The sequence below is a fragment of the Nuphar pumila genome, chromosome 12 (assembly GCF_984573655.1).
Source record: "Nuphar pumila chromosome 12, dmNupPumi1.hap1.1, whole genome shotgun sequence".
Taxonomy (NCBI): Eukaryota; Viridiplantae; Streptophyta; class Magnoliopsida; order Nymphaeales; family Nymphaeaceae; genus Nuphar; species Nuphar pumila.
The window spans coordinates 60,555,189-60,573,153 of record NC_143260.1 but is presented as its reverse complement, the minus strand read 5'-3'; the positions used below and the strand labels follow the sequence as shown (position 1 = coordinate 60,573,153).

The 17,965-nt window shown below is 39.8% G+C and overlaps 1 protein-coding gene across 2 annotated transcripts; it reads right to left on the bottom strand.

Annotated features, from left to right (window-relative positions):
* Positions 1-2,297: 2,297 nt before the first annotated feature.
* Positions 2,298-17,565, bottom strand: LOC149820967 (protein transport protein SEC23 A-like). 2 transcript variants are annotated; one of them, XM_089982832.1, is made up of 6 exons: positions 17,421-17,565; positions 16,168-16,950; positions 13,934-15,754; positions 12,146-12,262; positions 10,037-10,108; positions 2,298-2,724 (listed from the first exon to the last, which is right to left on the bottom strand). In XM_089982832.1, exons 2-6 carry the CDS (start codon positions 16,810-16,812, stop codon positions 2,587-2,589), a joined length of 2,793 nt encoding a protein of 930 aa, XP_089838958.1. In that variant the 5' UTR covers positions 16,813-16,950; positions 17,421-17,565; the 3' UTR covers positions 2,298-2,586. The 2 variants fall into 2 exon arrangements, with proteins under 2 accessions (XP_089838958.1, XP_089838959.1); XM_089982833.1 differs by having other exon boundaries at positions 17,416-17,562.
* Between the last annotated feature and the right edge of the window lie 400 nt (positions 17,566-17,965).

The following is a 17,965-nucleotide window of genomic DNA, read 5'->3' as shown; positions in this document are numbered from 1 at the left end:
CCAAGTTCTGCAAATTAGCACACATGGCTTCCACTGCAGTGGAGTGCCACTGCACCACCCAAACCACAGTGGCCAAAGTGTTCAGAAGGTCGCTCACCCTTTTTGCTCACGCTATCTGGATAGAAAAGGCAACAACACACAAGAAATTTGTGTCCTAACATATTTTTAGGTTTAAAAGAAACATCATAATCACACAAATTTTTCACCTTTAAGTTCAATATGTTTCACATATGTGCCTCAACAACATTAACAAACAGATACCTATCTTGCAAAGGCGGTCTTGCTCGCATCTCAAGGTCACTTTTATCCTTGCTCTGATACCAATTGTAATATCTTTAAAAAATCTAACCTTTTAAAACTTTTCTAAAAACCCAAAATTTTGAAAAAAAATAAAAAAAAAATCACTTGTCATAAAGTTTTACATAACTCTCAAAAGTAATATGTCAGAGTTTATTAAGGGTCGTGTTTCAACCGTTTCAAATAATGGATGGTCCACTGGAGCGCAAGCATATATTAGCCTCTCAGTATCAGATCCAGTACAGAATTATTTGTAGACACAACCCGAATGAATTTATAAATCTAGAAGAATTCATATAATAAAATACACAAGATAAATTTTGTTTTAAGGGTTAAAACATTTTAGGAGTTACATAAAAGATAAGATTTTGCAATCATGTTTTAATTTTGCATATAGAAAAGAAATAAAATCCACAAGTTCATATCATTCCAAAATATTTACAAATATTTAAACAAGTAATGATCCAGAAGACTAAAGTTTAATGTTTATAAGTTCGTAAAATATCGAAAGTCAGGATCTCCCAGGGATCATAATAGATAAAAGTGTTCAAGTGCGCAGTGATGACGAGAACAGTGTTTGATTCAATCGTTAAACAAAAGGGAACATTGCTTGATTTGCTCATTAAACAAAGAGAACAATTTGATTCAACCGTTAAACAAAAGGGAACACTGTGCTTACCGAAAAAGCATGATGTTGATGGTTTAGCAGTGATGATGTGCCTCCTATAAATAGTTGTCAAAAATAGTTGACGAAAATAATTGCCGAAAAGAAAACAGGTTGAGGACTACTGGTTGGGGATAAAAGACAAAAAAAATCATATATTATGCAAAAATAATAAGGTTGGAGATCACAACACGTTTATATATGATTCAAGAAAATATTTTACAAAAATAAGAAATATTGTATATTTTTCATAATTACGCAAATATTCAAGTACAATATTTGCGATATAAGGCGATTTACAAAGTACTTTATGCGAGATCATGTAATATATGTGAATAAGATATTTGCAAATTTAGTGTTAAGTGGAGTTTTGCTGATATTTTTATGTAATTTCTGAAAGCATATGCAAAAAATATTTGCGAATTTAGTAGTAAGTTTCGCAGATAAATTTATGCGATTTCTAAAATTATATAGGAGAAAGTAAAATATTTGTGAATTTACTGTAAGTAGAGATTCACACATAAATTTATGTGATTTCATAAAAGACATGCAAAAGAGTAGGATATTTGTGATTTTGGTGGTTTCAATTTGATGAAAAGTTCACAAATAAATTTATGCGAGTTTGTGAGTTCCACATGATTTAAGTGAAAGTTGAACCTAACCGACAAGCAATACAATTTTATCACAATAAGGCCTCGATTTATAGTTGTGAAGGGTAAAAAAGTCCTAACGATGTCAGATATTTACGATTTTGGACATCAAGAGAATATAAAAATTTATAATATTTTTTAAAAATCGAGTCAAATTAACCACACAGTACAGTCATTTTCTGTTTATTTATCCTTCACTTTTATACCAAAACACTTTTTGATGTTATTTACAAATAGTTATTTAAACTCAACTTTTAAGCGTTATTTAAAAAATAGTTATTTACAAAACACTTTTTGAAGACTAACAGCGTTAGTTACAAATAGATATTCAAAGGCGTCACCCAAAAGGCCCTCAGTCTTTGGACTCGTTGGTTTAAGGTTGCCCTCCCCTTTCAGATTAATTAGAACATGTCAAAACCCCAAGCAACTAGCAAAACAAAGTATTTCTACCATATCGTTGAGAAGCAAAGGGCTTTCTGATGCTTCCACCCGAAAATCAGCTTATTCAAATGCATCATACATTCATAAACTTGGCACTGAAATATACATCTCATTGGTCACAGTTATGACTTGAACTAGCTTTAAATTCCACAAAGTGAATGAAAACTACAATCAGCACATGTACATGCATGAACCACACACACACCATGAAGTTGCACCAAAAACGTGAGTAAAAGGGGACAAACTGGAGAACAGGGAATTTATTGCTCTGATGTAATGTTCCCAACTTAGTAATAGAGGAGATAAAAATGGAAATAATACATAAGAAATTAAATTAGCCCAAAAAGGAAAAGAAAATAAGAAATAACACATTTATCTCTTATCAGCAGAAAAATTTGCAAATTCAATCAGCTGTAAGAAACAAAACTGTCCGCATCCATGGCACTCAAGAAAGGGGTGTAACATTCTGCCACGTTGAATTTGAGCTGGAGCCTTGGTTGAAGGAAGTTCCATCAAAAAATGGAAGAACCACAGCTAACAGGGTTCTGGAGGCACCAATTTCAGGCTGCGCATCCACTCACAGAAGCTAGGATCATCAAAGTGGAGAAAACTGCTCTTGAGCTTGGCTCTCTGTTCAGTCGTTAATCTGGACAGCTGAGGAAACCTCGCCTCCTGCAATAAACGAAACCACCCATCACTTCAAATTTCAACTCGAGTTTTCTGTTTTAAAAAACCAAAAGGGTCTTATATTAAATACTTCCAGTGATTTTAAAGGAACAGCAAATACCGATTTGATTTGGCAGAATGTTGTTCATATCATAGAAATTGAAATAGCTCTTCTTGCTGCTTCAAATAATATATATTCAAAAAAAAATTCTCAATTTAGGTTAGGAAAAAGAAAGGTGAATGGCAAGCCAGATTTATGGTGGAACCAAATATGCAGTATTTAGAGAAAATAGTATGTGACTATTAGGGAACAATCTGCATACTTCAATGTTGAATTAGAATCGACAAAGAAATAAATAAAACATTGGATCGACCTGTACTTTGGTGTCATGGTAGTAGCTATGAATAGCCATCAACTCCTGATAAAGGGTAGAAGAATTGGACTAACGTACAATCAGAAACTAGATGGCATGTCCATGGCAACAATAAACACAATAAGGTTATTACTATCAATTTCCTTAGACAGTAAGCCCTGTATGGAAGTATTTATGTTTATTATCTATAAATAATGAATAGATTTTGTTTATGTTGAGAATAGATGGTTCTTTGTTTAAGTTATTTTATATTAAAGGTTTTCTGAAATTTTGTCCTCATAAGGACTTAGAGGTAATTTCTCTTTTTGCCTCTCTCTATTTAATATAGAAAGAAGCCCTAATTAATGAGGTTAATGAGTTCTATTCTCACAGCCGTGTCTCTCTCTCTCTCTCTCTCTCTCTCTCTCTCTCTCTCTCTCTCTCTCTCTCTCTCTCTCTCTCTCTCTCGGGTTCGGGTTCGGGTTCGGGTCAGCTCTTCTCTTCTTGAACATGGTATCAGAGCTGGCGATCTAAGGAGCGTGATCGATCTGATCTCTGGAACGTGATCTACACCAAACATCAAGTACTCGAACCAGGTGTGGATTAAAAATTTTTTTTAGATCTGATGACAGATCTGGCCTAGATCTGTTATCAGACCTAACTAGCATCGTGGGAGTGAGCCCTCAGGTCTGGCAGTCGTAATTTTTTTTCTCTTGGGTTTTCACATGCCGTGACTTCTGGGTGTGGCAGCTGATAACAGATCCTATCTTCGTATGGCTATGTCTGCTGCCATGATGTGTTTATCGTGTCCCTATCGTGACTGTTTTTTTGTCCTTTGAAGAAAGGAACTTCCTGTTTGTGGCTGTCGTGATTTACATCTGTCAATATGATTTCAGCAACTGCTGTCGTGATTTTAAGCCTCTGTCGTGATTTCAGCATCTGCCGTGATTCTTCACGCTGTCGTTATTATTTTGTTGTCGTGATTGCAACTGTTGTCGTGACTTCAGCATCAAACCCACATCAGCCGTGACTCTTCATGATTAGTTTCAACATCTGAAGCTCTGTAGTGGAAACAGCACGCTTGTTTTTCTCTGTTGTGTTGAAAATCATTATGTTTATGTGAAAGTTTTTTTTTCTGAGAGAGTTTGTGTTGAGTATAGGTGTTGTCGTTGGTTCTGGCTGATGCGTGATTGTTATGTGTGTGGGCTGCTGTTCAAGATTCATGTGTGTGGGCTGCTGTCCACTACTGTCGTGGAAATTGCAGACTTGATTCCTGCGGTGCTGGGGAAAATTCTCCTTTTGTGGCCTGTTGTTCCTTACTGACGTGGTTTCTTTTTGTGAACAACTGCTAGGTTGCTTGAAATCTGACCAGATTTTTATCTCTGTTGGAACAAAAATATTTTGTTAGTATGGCTGAAACTTCAAAATGTGATTCCAAAGTGGAACATATTGGAGAATATAAAGCATTTGCCAACCCCTTCTCGTATGGCTCTTCCGTAAGATTGAATGAAACCAACTATGTTAGGTGGTCCAGAACTTTTATGATGTCGGTATCTGGACATCGTCGAAAACATATTTTGTTGGAAGGCGAACCTACTGAGAAATTGGGAAAATATGTTACTTGGGATGAAGATAATGACATAGTTATGTCATGGATCATGAATAGTGTTGAACCCCATATTGCAGATGGATTGATCTACTATAATACAGCCAAACTGATGTGGGACAATCTTCGTGATACATACTCACAAGAAACGAATGTGAGTCGTATCTTACAAGTCGAACAGGAAATATATAATTTGCAACAGGGAGATCAGACCTTGGCCCAGTACTATGCCTCTGTCAAAGCTGTGTTTGAAAGACTTAATGCTCACAGGCCCCTGTGTTGCTCGAAGCAAAAGGATCATCAAGAACAAACCATGGTTGCTCGTTTTCTTACAGGTCTTTTTTCAGATTTTTCTGTTGCAAAAGTTCAAATGTTGACTGGATCAGATGTTCCCACTCTTGTTGATGCTTACAATCGTCTGAGTAGACTTGCAATCTCTCTGCCACAATCTCAGTCTGTGACTCAGTCATCTGCTCCTGTTGTTCCATCTAGTTATGGGCGTGGAAATATTCAGAATATCAGAGGACGAGGACGTGGACGTGGTATGGGAGGCAGAGGAAAGCTTCAATGTACATTCTGTGGAAAATCTAGACACTTAGAAGATCGTTGTTGGGATAAGCATGGTCGGCCAACCTCTACTTCATCAAAGTCATATACTCCTAAAGCAAATGTTACTACTATCGAGGCAACAAATGTACAAGAGAATATCACTGCAAATGAAAGCAGTATCACCCTTAGTCGTGCGGAATATGATGAATTGATCGCTCTTCGACCTTTGAGTTCCACCCCTACTGTAGCTGGTGTTGCCTATTCAACCGGAAATTATCTTCATCCGACCGATAGTAAGTGGGTTATTGACTCTGGTGCATCCAGACATTTGTGTGGAAATTCACGTGTTTTTTCAGATCTAAAGGATATTAAGGCTCAGCTTGGAGTCTCCTTAGCCGATGGGAGCTCCTCCCCGGTCGTTGGTCAGGGAAATATTTTTATATCCTCCTCATTACAGTTGAAAAATGCTCTTCATGCTCCAAACTTTCCTCAAAGTTTACTTTCTGTTAGTTGCCTTATAAAAGAACAAAACTGTAGAGTAATATTTGATCCAATGGGTTGTCATTTTCAGGATTTGCTGACGGGGAAGAAGATTGGTGGAGGCTATGAAGAAAATGGAATTTACTACCTACATCATCCAATGGGTTATGTTCATGCTGCAGTGGAACATTCCTTCAGTCATGTTCAGTGGCATCGTCGTTTTGGTCATCCTTCATTGTCAAAGCTCCGGTCGGTATTTCCTCAGATTCCTTCCACCACATCATTTCAGTGTGAAGCATGTCAGTTGGGCAAGCATCATCGAAGTTCGTTCCCTTCGAGTCAGAGTCAGACTAATAATAAAGTTTTTGAACTTCTTCATGCAGATGTATGGGGTCCTAGTAAGATTCCTACTAGGACTCAGTGTCGTTATTATCTTGTTATTGTTGATGATTTCTCTAAGTTATCATGGGTATTTTTAATAAAAGAACGACCTGAAGTTCCAAGTATTATCAAATCCCTAATTCTTGAAATAAAAACTCAGTTTGAATCTATTGTCAAGATTGTTCACACTGATAATGCTCTTGAATTTAAATCAAAAGGTCTGTTATAATTTTACCAAGATCATGGCATCCAACCCCAAACTTATTGTGCCTATTCATCTCAACAAAATGGGGTGGCTGAGAGAAAACATCGGCACCTCCTTGATGTTGCCAGGACCATTATGATTCAATCCAATGTTCCTGCGTTATACTGGGGTGATGCGATTACCACTGCTTGCTATCTGATCAACCGCATGCCTTCGTCTTCTGTGGGTGATCAAATTCCATTACATATCCTAAAACCTAATGCCCCACTTTTTTCTTTCACACCAAAAATATTTGGATGTGTTTGTTTTGTACACAAACTTGGCTCTGACCGTGATAAATTATCCGCTCAAGCTACAAAATGCATATTTATCGGTTATCCAAAAAATCAAAAGGGCTATCGATGTTATGATTCTATCTCTCGTCGAGAGTATGTCAGTGCGGATGTATCTTTCCTGGAATCCTCTCCATATTACTCTAGTTTTGGTTCCCCGCTGCAGGTTGATCCAGCTGAATCTTTTCCATTACCTATACCTCCTTTTCCTTTGGAATCTGTGCCTACATTACCGAACCAAACTTCATCCTCTTCTAGATTTAATAATCCTCCATTGGTATATGTGCGTAGAGCTCCACTTCCGCAAGAGCCTTCATCTTCTTCTTCTCCTGAGGTAAGTTCTACTGACAATAGTGATCTTCAGGATGATGATAACAGGCCTATTGCTCTACGAAAGGGGACAAGACAATGTACCTTATATCCCATATCTCATTTTGTCTCCCATGCCAGAATTGGACATCAGATGAAGTCTTTTATTTCAGCCTTGTCTGCTGAAACTATTCCTCTGAACTATCAACAGGCAGCACTTGATAATCGCTGGAAGTTGGCTATGCAAAAAGAAATGACAGCTTTAATGTCTCAGCATACCTGGGATCTAGTTGATTCCCCAGCAGATGCTGACATTGTTGGATGTAAATGGGTATATACAATAAAGTACAAATCTGATGGTTCTATTGAAAGGTACAAGGCCAGATTAGTCGCGAAAGGGTATACTCAGACATATGGAATTGACTTCTTTGAAACTTTTTCTCCTGTTGCACGGATGGGTACCATCCGTCTTGTTCTCTCAGTAGTTGTTCAGCATGGTTGGAGCTTATACCAATTAGATGTGAAAAATGCATTTCTCTATGGGGATCTATCCGAGACCGTTTACATGCAACAACCTCCAGGCTTCGAGGTTGAGGGGGAGTGTCAGAAGGTGTGTAGATTGAGAAAGGCGATTTATGGCTTGAAACAAAGTCCTCGTGCATGGTTTCAAAAGTTGTTTGAAGTAAGCTTTGGCTTTAATAGATCAGCAGCAGATCATACACTTTTTATAAAGAAAACTAGCTCTAGCATAATTGTTATGGTGGTATATGTGGATGACATCATTCTTACAGGAGATGATGTGAAAGCTATTGCTGCCACAAAGGCTCATCTTCAAAAACACTTTGTTACAAAAGATCTTGGTTCACTCAAGTATTTTCTGAGTATAGAAGTTGCTAGGAGCCGTGAAGGGATGGTTTTGTCTCAACGGAAGTATGTTCTTGACTTATTAAAGGAAACGGGCATGTTGGGAGCTAAACCAGCAAATATTCCCATGAACCATAAAGTTCAGTTGTTTGAAGAAGGGTCAAAACTTGTTGATAGCAAAAGCTATTGCTCCCTAGTAGGAAAGTTATTATATGTAACTGTGACCAGGCCGGATATTGCTTTAGCAGTAAGCAAAGTTAGCCAGTTTATGGACAAACCGACTGAGGTACACTGGAATGCAGCCATAATGATTCTCAGATATCTAAAATCATCCTCTGGAAAAGGGTTATTGTTCAGGAAAGGTGGAACTCTGGAGATAGTAGCCTATTCTGATGCTGACTATGCTGGATCTGTAGTAGATAGAAAATCTACCACAGGATTCTGTGTGTTTTTGGGAGACAACTTGATTTCATGGAGAAGTAAGAAACAAAATGTGGTTTCCAGGTCGAGTGCAGAATCAGAATATCGGGCTATGGCCCAAACAGCTGCTGAATTGATGTAGGTTTGCACTGTTCTTCATGACCTCCAGGTGAAGGTTCCCTCTCCAATGACCATGATGTGCGATAACAAAGCGGCAACATATATAGCAAACAATCATGTCTTTCATGAGAGAACAAAGCACATTGAGGTTGATTGCCACTATGTAAGAGATATGATTCAAGCTGGTCATATCACTACCAAATACCTAAAGTCGGAAGACCAAGTTGCAGATATGTTTACAAAGCCTCTTGCAAGGCCAAATTTTTCAAAGTGTTGTGACAAGCTGAGCATGATTGATATCTATGCTCCAGCTTGAGGGGGAGTGTTGAGAATAGATGGTTCTTTGTTTAAGTTATTTTATATTAAAGGTTTTCTGAAATTTTGTCCTCATAAGGACTTAGATGTAATTTCTCTTTTTGCCTCTCTCTATTTAATATAGAGAGAAGCCCTAATTAATGAGGTTAATGAGTTCTATTCTCATAGCCGTCTCTCTCTCTCTCTCTCTCTCTCTCTCTCTCTCTCTAGGGTTCGGGTCAGCTCTTCTCTTCTTGAACAGTTTATAAATATTTTTAAAAAATAAGAACATTTTTTTTATCGTTTGGAGCCATGCATGGCCTTGGTGCAGTTAGCCATTGTGGACAAGAATGTTGTCTCGTGGTAACATTGGTGCTAGTGACCTAGGTGGTGATGACATCCCATGAGACTAAGAGGGGAGAGTGAAAATAATTTAGAAGCCAAGGAGGGAATGGTGGTGCTAGCGCCAAAGATAGGTGATTCACCAGAATCTAGGAGTGGAAATGATGGTGGCAGGGCCCTGTAGATGGGGCCATTAAAAGAGGTGCGGTGATAGCGTTGGAGTGATGTTGATGATGGCAGTGGTGGTAGAAGTGGAGGCTGGTTGATGGTAGCCATGACAATAATTATGGAAGGTTGAACGTACAAGTGGTGAAGGTGGCATGGTGGCTTTGTAGTTAAGATTACACTTAGGGGCTCACTTAGGGGCTCACCTAGGTGCCCAGGTGACTTAGGCCCAGTCCTAGTGCCTAGGTGACTGCCTAAGTAGGGCATACCTACAACAGCACTTGCATACTTGCTTTTTATAATTTTTAAAACATTATAAACATGTAGTTGTGCATTTAAGATCATCAAGATTTTTTAGTTCTATTTTTTATAATGTGGTTGGCGCTGGGGGAAGTGCAGTGGTGGCGATGGCATGGCCACAATGTGGAGGCAACAAGAGGGAGAGATGGGAAGGGGAAATTCACATTAATAAAAAAAAAGTTCCTCTCCTGCTTTCAGAAAGAGGCTCATTTATATTTATTTTAGGATAACATAAAATTATTAATAAAAACAAAATAATCAATCATCAAATTATTTAATCTAAACATAAAATAAGCAACTTATCTATAAATACATCCAAATGCTACATAAGTTTTTATGTTGTGACCTCACTGTGACTTATATTATGCATCAATAAATGGACATATTTCAGGGAATGCTGAAAGTATTCACCACCTTGATATCATAATCTCAGACCTCAGAAAGTACAGACTACTCTGCTGTCAGAGTGTGCTTGATCCACAAAATGACACTGCTGTAGGGTAATTCAAATGACAGGCAGAAAATAATAATTCAAAATGAACTACCAGAAACAAAAGAATAAAAGATAAAATGCACCAAGGTTTTCCAAGCAAAATACCTGTTCATATGCAGGATCCTTGTGTGCTGGTATAAGCCGAGAAACAAAGTAACGAGCTTGAGAGCTTCCTTCCTGTGATCAAAGATAACAAAAAATAAGAGACTAAGTCATACACTATGTCACATGGGTGCGGGTGCGGGTGCGGGGATTCGGCACTTCCAAAAAACCCGGGTGCGGGGGTGCGGCAGGGGCAAAAATGTAATAAGTAATATATATATATATATATATATATATATATATATAAAGGGGGTTGGGGAATAGGCGGGGTTTTTTTTTTAAACTTTGCAGCTGTCAGGCAGCTGCTGTCAGCAGCTGACAGGCAGCTGCTGCAGCTGTGCTGACAGCTGCTGTCAGCAGCTGTGCGTGAAAACTGAAAAACTTACTTTATGCTAGGCAGCTGACAGACTAGCATAAAGTTTTTTAAAAAAAAATTCGAAGCCCATTTGGGCAATTTTTTTTTTTTAAAAATGGACATTAATGATCTTGGGTGCGGTCAACGCACCCAGGATCGAGTTGACCGCACCCGGTGCGGCACCCGCACCCGCACCCGCGTCGAGTCGCGTCGACGCGGGTGCGGCACCCTCCTAGCCGAATCCCTGTGACATAGGTCATACACAAAGCCATAAGAGTAAACTGTGCCCAAACAGGCTATCAAACACCCAAATCCCTTATTCAAGAAGCTTAATAAAAATGCTTATGAGTGAGGTGATATCATCATGAACTCCCCAACTAGCCAAAAAGCAACTCAATTGTGCCACATAGACAAGGGCAATTCATGTACTTGAGATAACGCTTCATGATGATGAAATCAGGGCAAAACAGTGAACAAAGAGATGCCACCAGCAAGACGTGACCTGCATTGCCCAACTCTGGGAGAGAACATGAGAGCTCTAAGCCACTTTCAACATGATCATGCTTGACTAGCTACAAGCTTTACTCAAACTTGGAAACAAGCATGACAAGTGGGGTCAAGTGAACCAAGAGATGTCACCAGCAAGACCTGACATGCATCGCCCAGCTCCAGGAGGGAAATGAGGGCTAAGCCACTTTCAACCTCATCAAGCTTGACTAGCTACAACCTCAACTCAAACTTGGAAACAGGCATGACAACTGGGCTCAAGCAACTGGACTCTCTCTCTCTCTCTCTCTCTCTCTCTCTCTCTCTCTCTCTCTCTCTCTCTCTCTCTCTCTCTCTCTCTCTCTATCTATCTATCTATCTATCTATATATATATATATGAAGAGTCACTAGAATATGAGAACTACAGCCTGAACTGGGCATTTCCATCACCCCTTTTTGCAAATCCAACCATGTAGATGTGTTCAGCATGGTGAATTTGCTAGGAAAAAAGTGTTTTTTTTTATGAAAAATACAAATTTTGGATGTTTGAATATTTATGAAGATTATGAGCCATTGATTTTAAACCCTTTAAAAATCTTGTTTATGCATCATAATCAGATGATTCAAGAGCTGGTCATTATAAAAGCAAGCATGTAGATCATATCCATACGGTTAGATTTAAGAGAACACAATCCATGAAAATTACGGTTCACACAGTAGTTCTCATATTTCCAGCTCTCACTATATATATATATATATATATATATATATATATATAAAGAGAGAAAGAGAGAGAGAGTTAACATTGTCTATTTGATACAATCCAGGCTATCATATTTATGACATCCAAATTTAAGAAGAGATGGAAGAATGTTAGCCCAAAGCTATGTAACATGGACACTCCAAAAAGAGCATCGCACCTGTGTCAAAGTGGATGCAACACTTGGATACTGCTTCTACAGTGCTAGGTGTGGTCAACCACACCCAGGTTCATTTTTGTCCAAAAATAGACCGGGTCAACCTTGAGTGAACCCAGTTTCATTTACATTGCACACCCACAATTAAATAAATAAATACACACAGATATACATATACAGAGAGAGAGAGAGAAGGCCTAGCGCTCCCTCGCACCATGTTTGCATTAGTAGGGCATCATCCCATACATTGACACCACTAGTCACAATCCAATGCAGGACATAGACCAAGCATGGTCCCAAATTGCTTCCTAGTCTCAAATTGTAATAAGAACAAAGAAAGAGATGGGACAAACTTTGAAAGCAAGAATGCGAGGTGCAGGAAACCGTTGTTCTGTGAGCTCCTCTGCAAGTGTCTTACAAGCTGCTAAAGCCGCTGCACTTCTAGCTTCCTGAGATGCAAGATCAGCACCCTGAAACCCACAATGCAGCAATCAGCACCCAAAATCCATGACCCATATACAAATTCAAATTGTTCAGGGACTAAAGTTAAATGAGGAAACGTCAGCCGGCCATTTAACATATAACAAGTACAGTTATGTCAAATCTACATAAAGCTGTACTATAGATGCTGAATAAAAACGACCATTTTATGGCCCTCAAAATAATCCTATTGGAGTCATTTTGGCAATATTGATATGCTGGCAAAAGTAATGTCTCAGTCTACCAGTCAAAGCAAAAAACTTTGTTTATGACATGGACACACTGTCAAGGGACATACAGGATATCAACAAAATTCTTGAAAAGCCACAAGGCCTTTACACACACTGAAAAAATTGTCCCACCTTCTTCCAAAAAAGGACCCATAATCCTCTGAAATAACCCCACAGGACAAGGAAAAACATTCCGTCGCAAGTTTTGAAATTGAAAAGATTATAAGTTAACATTTAGTTAAATACGCTGTACTGCTGTATGTCGGTGGGTTTTATATCAAAATCCACAGAAAACTGGTCCCACAAATTCCATCAAGAACTTCATTCTAGAGCCTTCAAATCAGATTCATGAGAAACCTAAGACGGAAAGATAAATAATCAGAAGATAAATCTTATGTGGAACCATTAGCTGCATAGCCAAGTGTAGGGCACACAAAATAAGGGTTTCCAAAAATGAATCCACAAGAATTGAACCAAAGAATGCATGTGCCTGCACACAGCCTCCATGGTCCTCAAAGTAAAGTGAGATGAGCACAAACCTATTTCCAAGCAAGTATTGCAAATGCATATCCATTTATGCAGGCAACACATAGCCTTCAATAAATACCTCCTACATAAACTAAGCATCATATGATAAACCATCAGTTTATGTAGGCCTGACCAGAGTTACCGGAAGCGCCTAGGCAAAAGGGGAAGCGCGCTTCGAAAGCGCGAAACGTCGCGCTTCCGAAGCGTGAGGGGAAGCGTCCCCCTTTTTTGGGAAGCGCGCTTCCCTTTTATGGGAAGCGCGTCCCCCTTTTATGGGAAGCGCGTCCCCCTTTTATGGGAAGCGCGCTTCCCATAAATGGGAAGCACGCTTCCCCCACGCTTCCCCCTCGCTTCCCCATTTTTTCCATTTTTTCGCTTCCCCCTCGCTTCCGGTTCGCTTCCTAGGTCGCTTCCGGTTCGCTTCCTAGGTCGTTTCCGAGACGGTTCAGAATTTTCTTCTAAGTGGTCCCACGCTTCCCCGCTTCCTAAATTTTTGAAAGTGCCTCGCTTCCCGCTCCCGCTTCCCGTATCGCTTCCCGCTCCCGCTTCCTCGACTGGTAACTCTGGGCCTGACCAAAATCTCTGGCATGAATTTGATAGTCACAAAAGCAAAGATCACGATCTTTCCATTTAAAACAATTTCCTTTGTGGAACAAAATTAGTAAATCATGCACTCATCACTAAATTTCATTCCAACCAAAAAAAATCAGCACAAAGTTCCAACCGTTCAATAAAAACAAACACTGAAATCCCATGCATAGAGACTATCATGTCAAATGCAAAACAACCAGTAAAAGATTCTTCTTAGACGAAAACAATATATAAATATGTAAAATGTTATGTAGCAGCCAATTTTCTAAAATGGATTCTTTCCCTTCAAATGGTAAAGGATCTGACTCTTACCAGCCAAATAAAGACATCAGTTCCATGATCAAGTACAACTGCTGCATCAGACTGCATGGCAAGATCATATGCAGGAAGTTCCTCAAAAGTTCCTCCTTCACAATGCATTAGGCAACGAGGTGCCAACATACGAAGAGATAAATCCAATGATGCATTTAAGAAGATATTTCTCAAGACAGATCTTTCATCTTCATGACCAATGATACTTCCTAGCAGTGGCCCTCTTCTCAGATGGAATAAATTCTCTGGCAGCAAAGAGAGCTCCTTGGGGAACCGATGAAGCTTCGACTTGGGTATTTGTGACCCAAACCTCAAAGAAATATCCTTTACTCTTTCATCTAAAGTGAGCTGCATATCAATTGCCTCTACAGAACTTTTTGCTAGCAATAAGGTCCTCTTACCGATAAGAGCTGCTGCCACTTCATCCTGAACACTTTCTAAATATGATGACAAACTATCAACAGCTGGCAAGCGAACAGTAATGATCCTAGAAATATCAGCCTGATAGGAATTTGAATATCGAATAGTAAACTGGAAGAAAACGTGCTTATCCATGATATCATTTTTAGCTTCCATGGATATGCAGAAGCTTTGAGTCTCTTCAACGGTTCCCATTTGAACATAAGTAGCTGTGTCATTTTTAAAAGTCTCATGAGAATCTGAAGTTGCCTCTTCACCAGGGCCTATAACTTGAGTAACAAACATGTCATCAGAACAACGTATTTCAAATGTGCCATGAGACCCTGCAGATCTGGCAGCAGCTCTCCGTAAGTTAACACCAAATGCCTCTCCAAAATCATCGTGCAGAACAAGAACACCACCAGATGCCTTTGCAAGCGGCTGCAAGACTGGTATTCTCACTGGGCATGTACCAGCACAGAGAATATCCACCACTACATCATACCAGTGAGCCTTATGACCCAACTGCTCCATCCATTTAATTGCGGTCTTTTCCATATATGGATAGTTTGGATGGGTGAATGAATGTGGAACCGAACCAGGCCCGTAGGTATTAGGTCCTCCAGCACAAACCAATATTCTGCAATTGCCTCCTAACCTTTTTACTGACCCATGGTACATGTCAGCTGATGGCCCCTGAATTATTGCTAAAGCAACTTCCACTGCTGCACCAAGACAACGGTCCCTAGATGCTTCAGGCAAATTAAGTTTATATGCCATCATGGAAGAAAATATGTTATGAGCAACAGGAAGTGACACATGAATAGGTGACAAGTAAATTCCAGTCCCATATATCAATGCTTTCAGTGACTCCTGAGTTGGACTTTTGCTTCCCAGAAGAACATCTGCAGAAGCAACTGTGTCATCCGAGAAATCATAAACAGAGACTGTTCGGCCATAAGTTATAATTCCTATTCTAGTAGTTGGGGGAAGAGAGTCAACAAATGCATGTAACGAGCTCTGAAGATGCTGGAGGTGAGCTTCGTCTAAGCATTCATCTATAACAAGAAAGACAGGTGCAGACATTCGAGAATCAGATACAGGAACAAACCCAGGCCGTCGGATTCCAATTTCAACATAATCAACGAGGTTAAGAGAGAGCTCAGGCCAGTTTTGAAGTTCATCATTGCTTGCTGCTCTATATTCACCTTCACTACCATTTAATTTCTTGCAAAGAATACAAGTCCATTGTCCTGAGCTGAGAATGACACTACAATATAGATTAACATAAGCCCCGCAATTGACACATCGGTGGGGGGCATGTTGCACTGTTTGAGAACCAGGTGTGACCTCCTTTCCTGGAGATATAAATGCACCAAATCCCAGACTTGGTATGTTCCAGAGCTTCTTTTGTTTCAAGACCTGCAATAAGGTCCACCAATGGACGCTATCAGATAAGTTACAATTGAATATGGATAAACAGAAAACCCTGAAGAGGCATACATCTGGTTAATTCACCCATTTAACCCAGTGTGTTAAGATCCATAGTAGCCAGTAACTGTTACCCTGTGACCAGAACCTGAGCAGTCATGGTCTATATTTAGTAACCAACAAGATTTGGACAAAGTGATTTCAACATACAGGTATCTTTTCACAGGATAAATTGGAAAGTTTTTGCCAACTTATCACCCTGAAAAGATACATTGGTAACATCCACATTACTTGATCCAGGTTTCTAAACCATAATCCATGCTATGTTCACACATACTTGGATGTCACTGAAATGAACAAAAATTGAAGCAACAATCACACCCTAACACTTCAAGCATAATTACCTTGTGGGCAGAGAACATGACATATGGCGATAACTCAGTTAATGTGTACTCATCAGCAGCGTTCGCCTTTTGCAAATCCACTGAAGCACTTGAATAGAGAGGAGGCGAAGATGTTGGCAGAGATTGGATATGATCACTTGAACCAGGAGAAATTACAGCAGTAAAAGCACCAGGCTGAGGAGAAGCTGGTGATGAACCGAAAGGAACAGCTGCTGGACGAAGAGGGGAAGAGAACTGTGGCGGGCGAGGAGGTGTGCTGAAATGAGGAAACGGTTCATCACCCCCACCCTCCACGTAAGGACGCATGGGGGGTACATTAGGATCATTGGGACTTTGACTGTTGGCACCATTTGGGATAAAATACGGACTTCCAGATTTAACCCTATTATCCGGAGATTGATTCATATGAGTTGGAATCCTTGAATTTTGTGGGGGGATAATCTGCGGTGGAGATTGTGAGGGGGGAAACGAGAGGTGGCCCTGTCGAGGAGAATCATTGGATCTTTGAGGAGAAAACCTACTAGCAACAGGTGAAGAAAACGCCGGTAGAGCTGATCTTTTCTCGGGTCGGGGTGTTGGAGTGCTTGGTGATGAATGAACGGCATAATAAGCAGGAGGCGGCGGAGGGGGGCTATTGGTGGCCATAACTTTCTAGTACCTAAAACCCTAAGCAGATGAAATTAAAGAGAAGAAAGCATACATAAAACCCCGCTAATGGAAATTTCTTCATCAACGAAAGCCCGATCCTTTAGGATGAAAATCCATCGGGGAGAAAAGCAATTCCTACAGACAAAAATTATAGCACATTCTTCAACACGGAGACCAATTCAGGAATCAAGATTCAATGGATTCTTACATACACAAGAAAATCTTCGCTAAGCTCATAAAAATCAAGATTTTGAAGGTTAGGAACGATACCCAGTTTGTGAAAATCAAAGATCTTAAGATTTTAGACGGAACCCAATTCAGGAAAAACAATAATTTAGCGTTCTGAGCCAACCCCCGAAGACAGAACCTCCGGTTTTCAGGTTCCTAGACGAAACCCAACTCAAAAGATCAAGATTTTATCACGTTTCTGAACCGGACCCGATTCGGATTCGAGGGTTAAGGCTGCAGATTCCCACGATCGAACGGAAAAGAGATTAAAAAACGAGGAAAGAATGAAAGGCAAAGACGATGCAAGATTCAGTCAACGTGTGGCCAATCGGAAAAGGTAAAGAGAAATGATGCAGGAAGAAAGAAAATCACCAAACCTCAAACCCCGCGATCATACCGTCGTCTTCACTGCTGCACTCCTTGAGCTCTTTCTCCCCATCGACAATTCGAAGAAAGAGAAACCCCCAAACCCCATTTTCTTTCCTTTTTCCTCTTCCTTTCCTTGGCTGAAACGGTGGCGAGGGTCGTCCTCTTCGCTTTGACGAATTTATTGGGTACACGCTTCCTACGATGGGTCCCCCCCACCCCCGGTATCGTCCAAACGATTCGGATTAAATGGGTCGTACAGGAATCGGGAGGGGCCGTGACCGATTTGTTGGATTGATTCGACTCGCTCCGAACTTCGGGTAACGGGTTGGATTCCATTCCGATGTAAGCATTACTGAATATGACATGATCGGATATAATTTGTTATCTAAGTTAAATATGGGTTTGTAATATGATTTATATATAAATCGTAAAGCTAAATTTACCTCCTGGTTGGACGATGTTTATAAATAGTTTATTGCAATGGAAAATGACAAAAAATGACGTGTTTTCTAAAATGTCTTACAATTTATCGAATTAGTCGAATGGACAATAT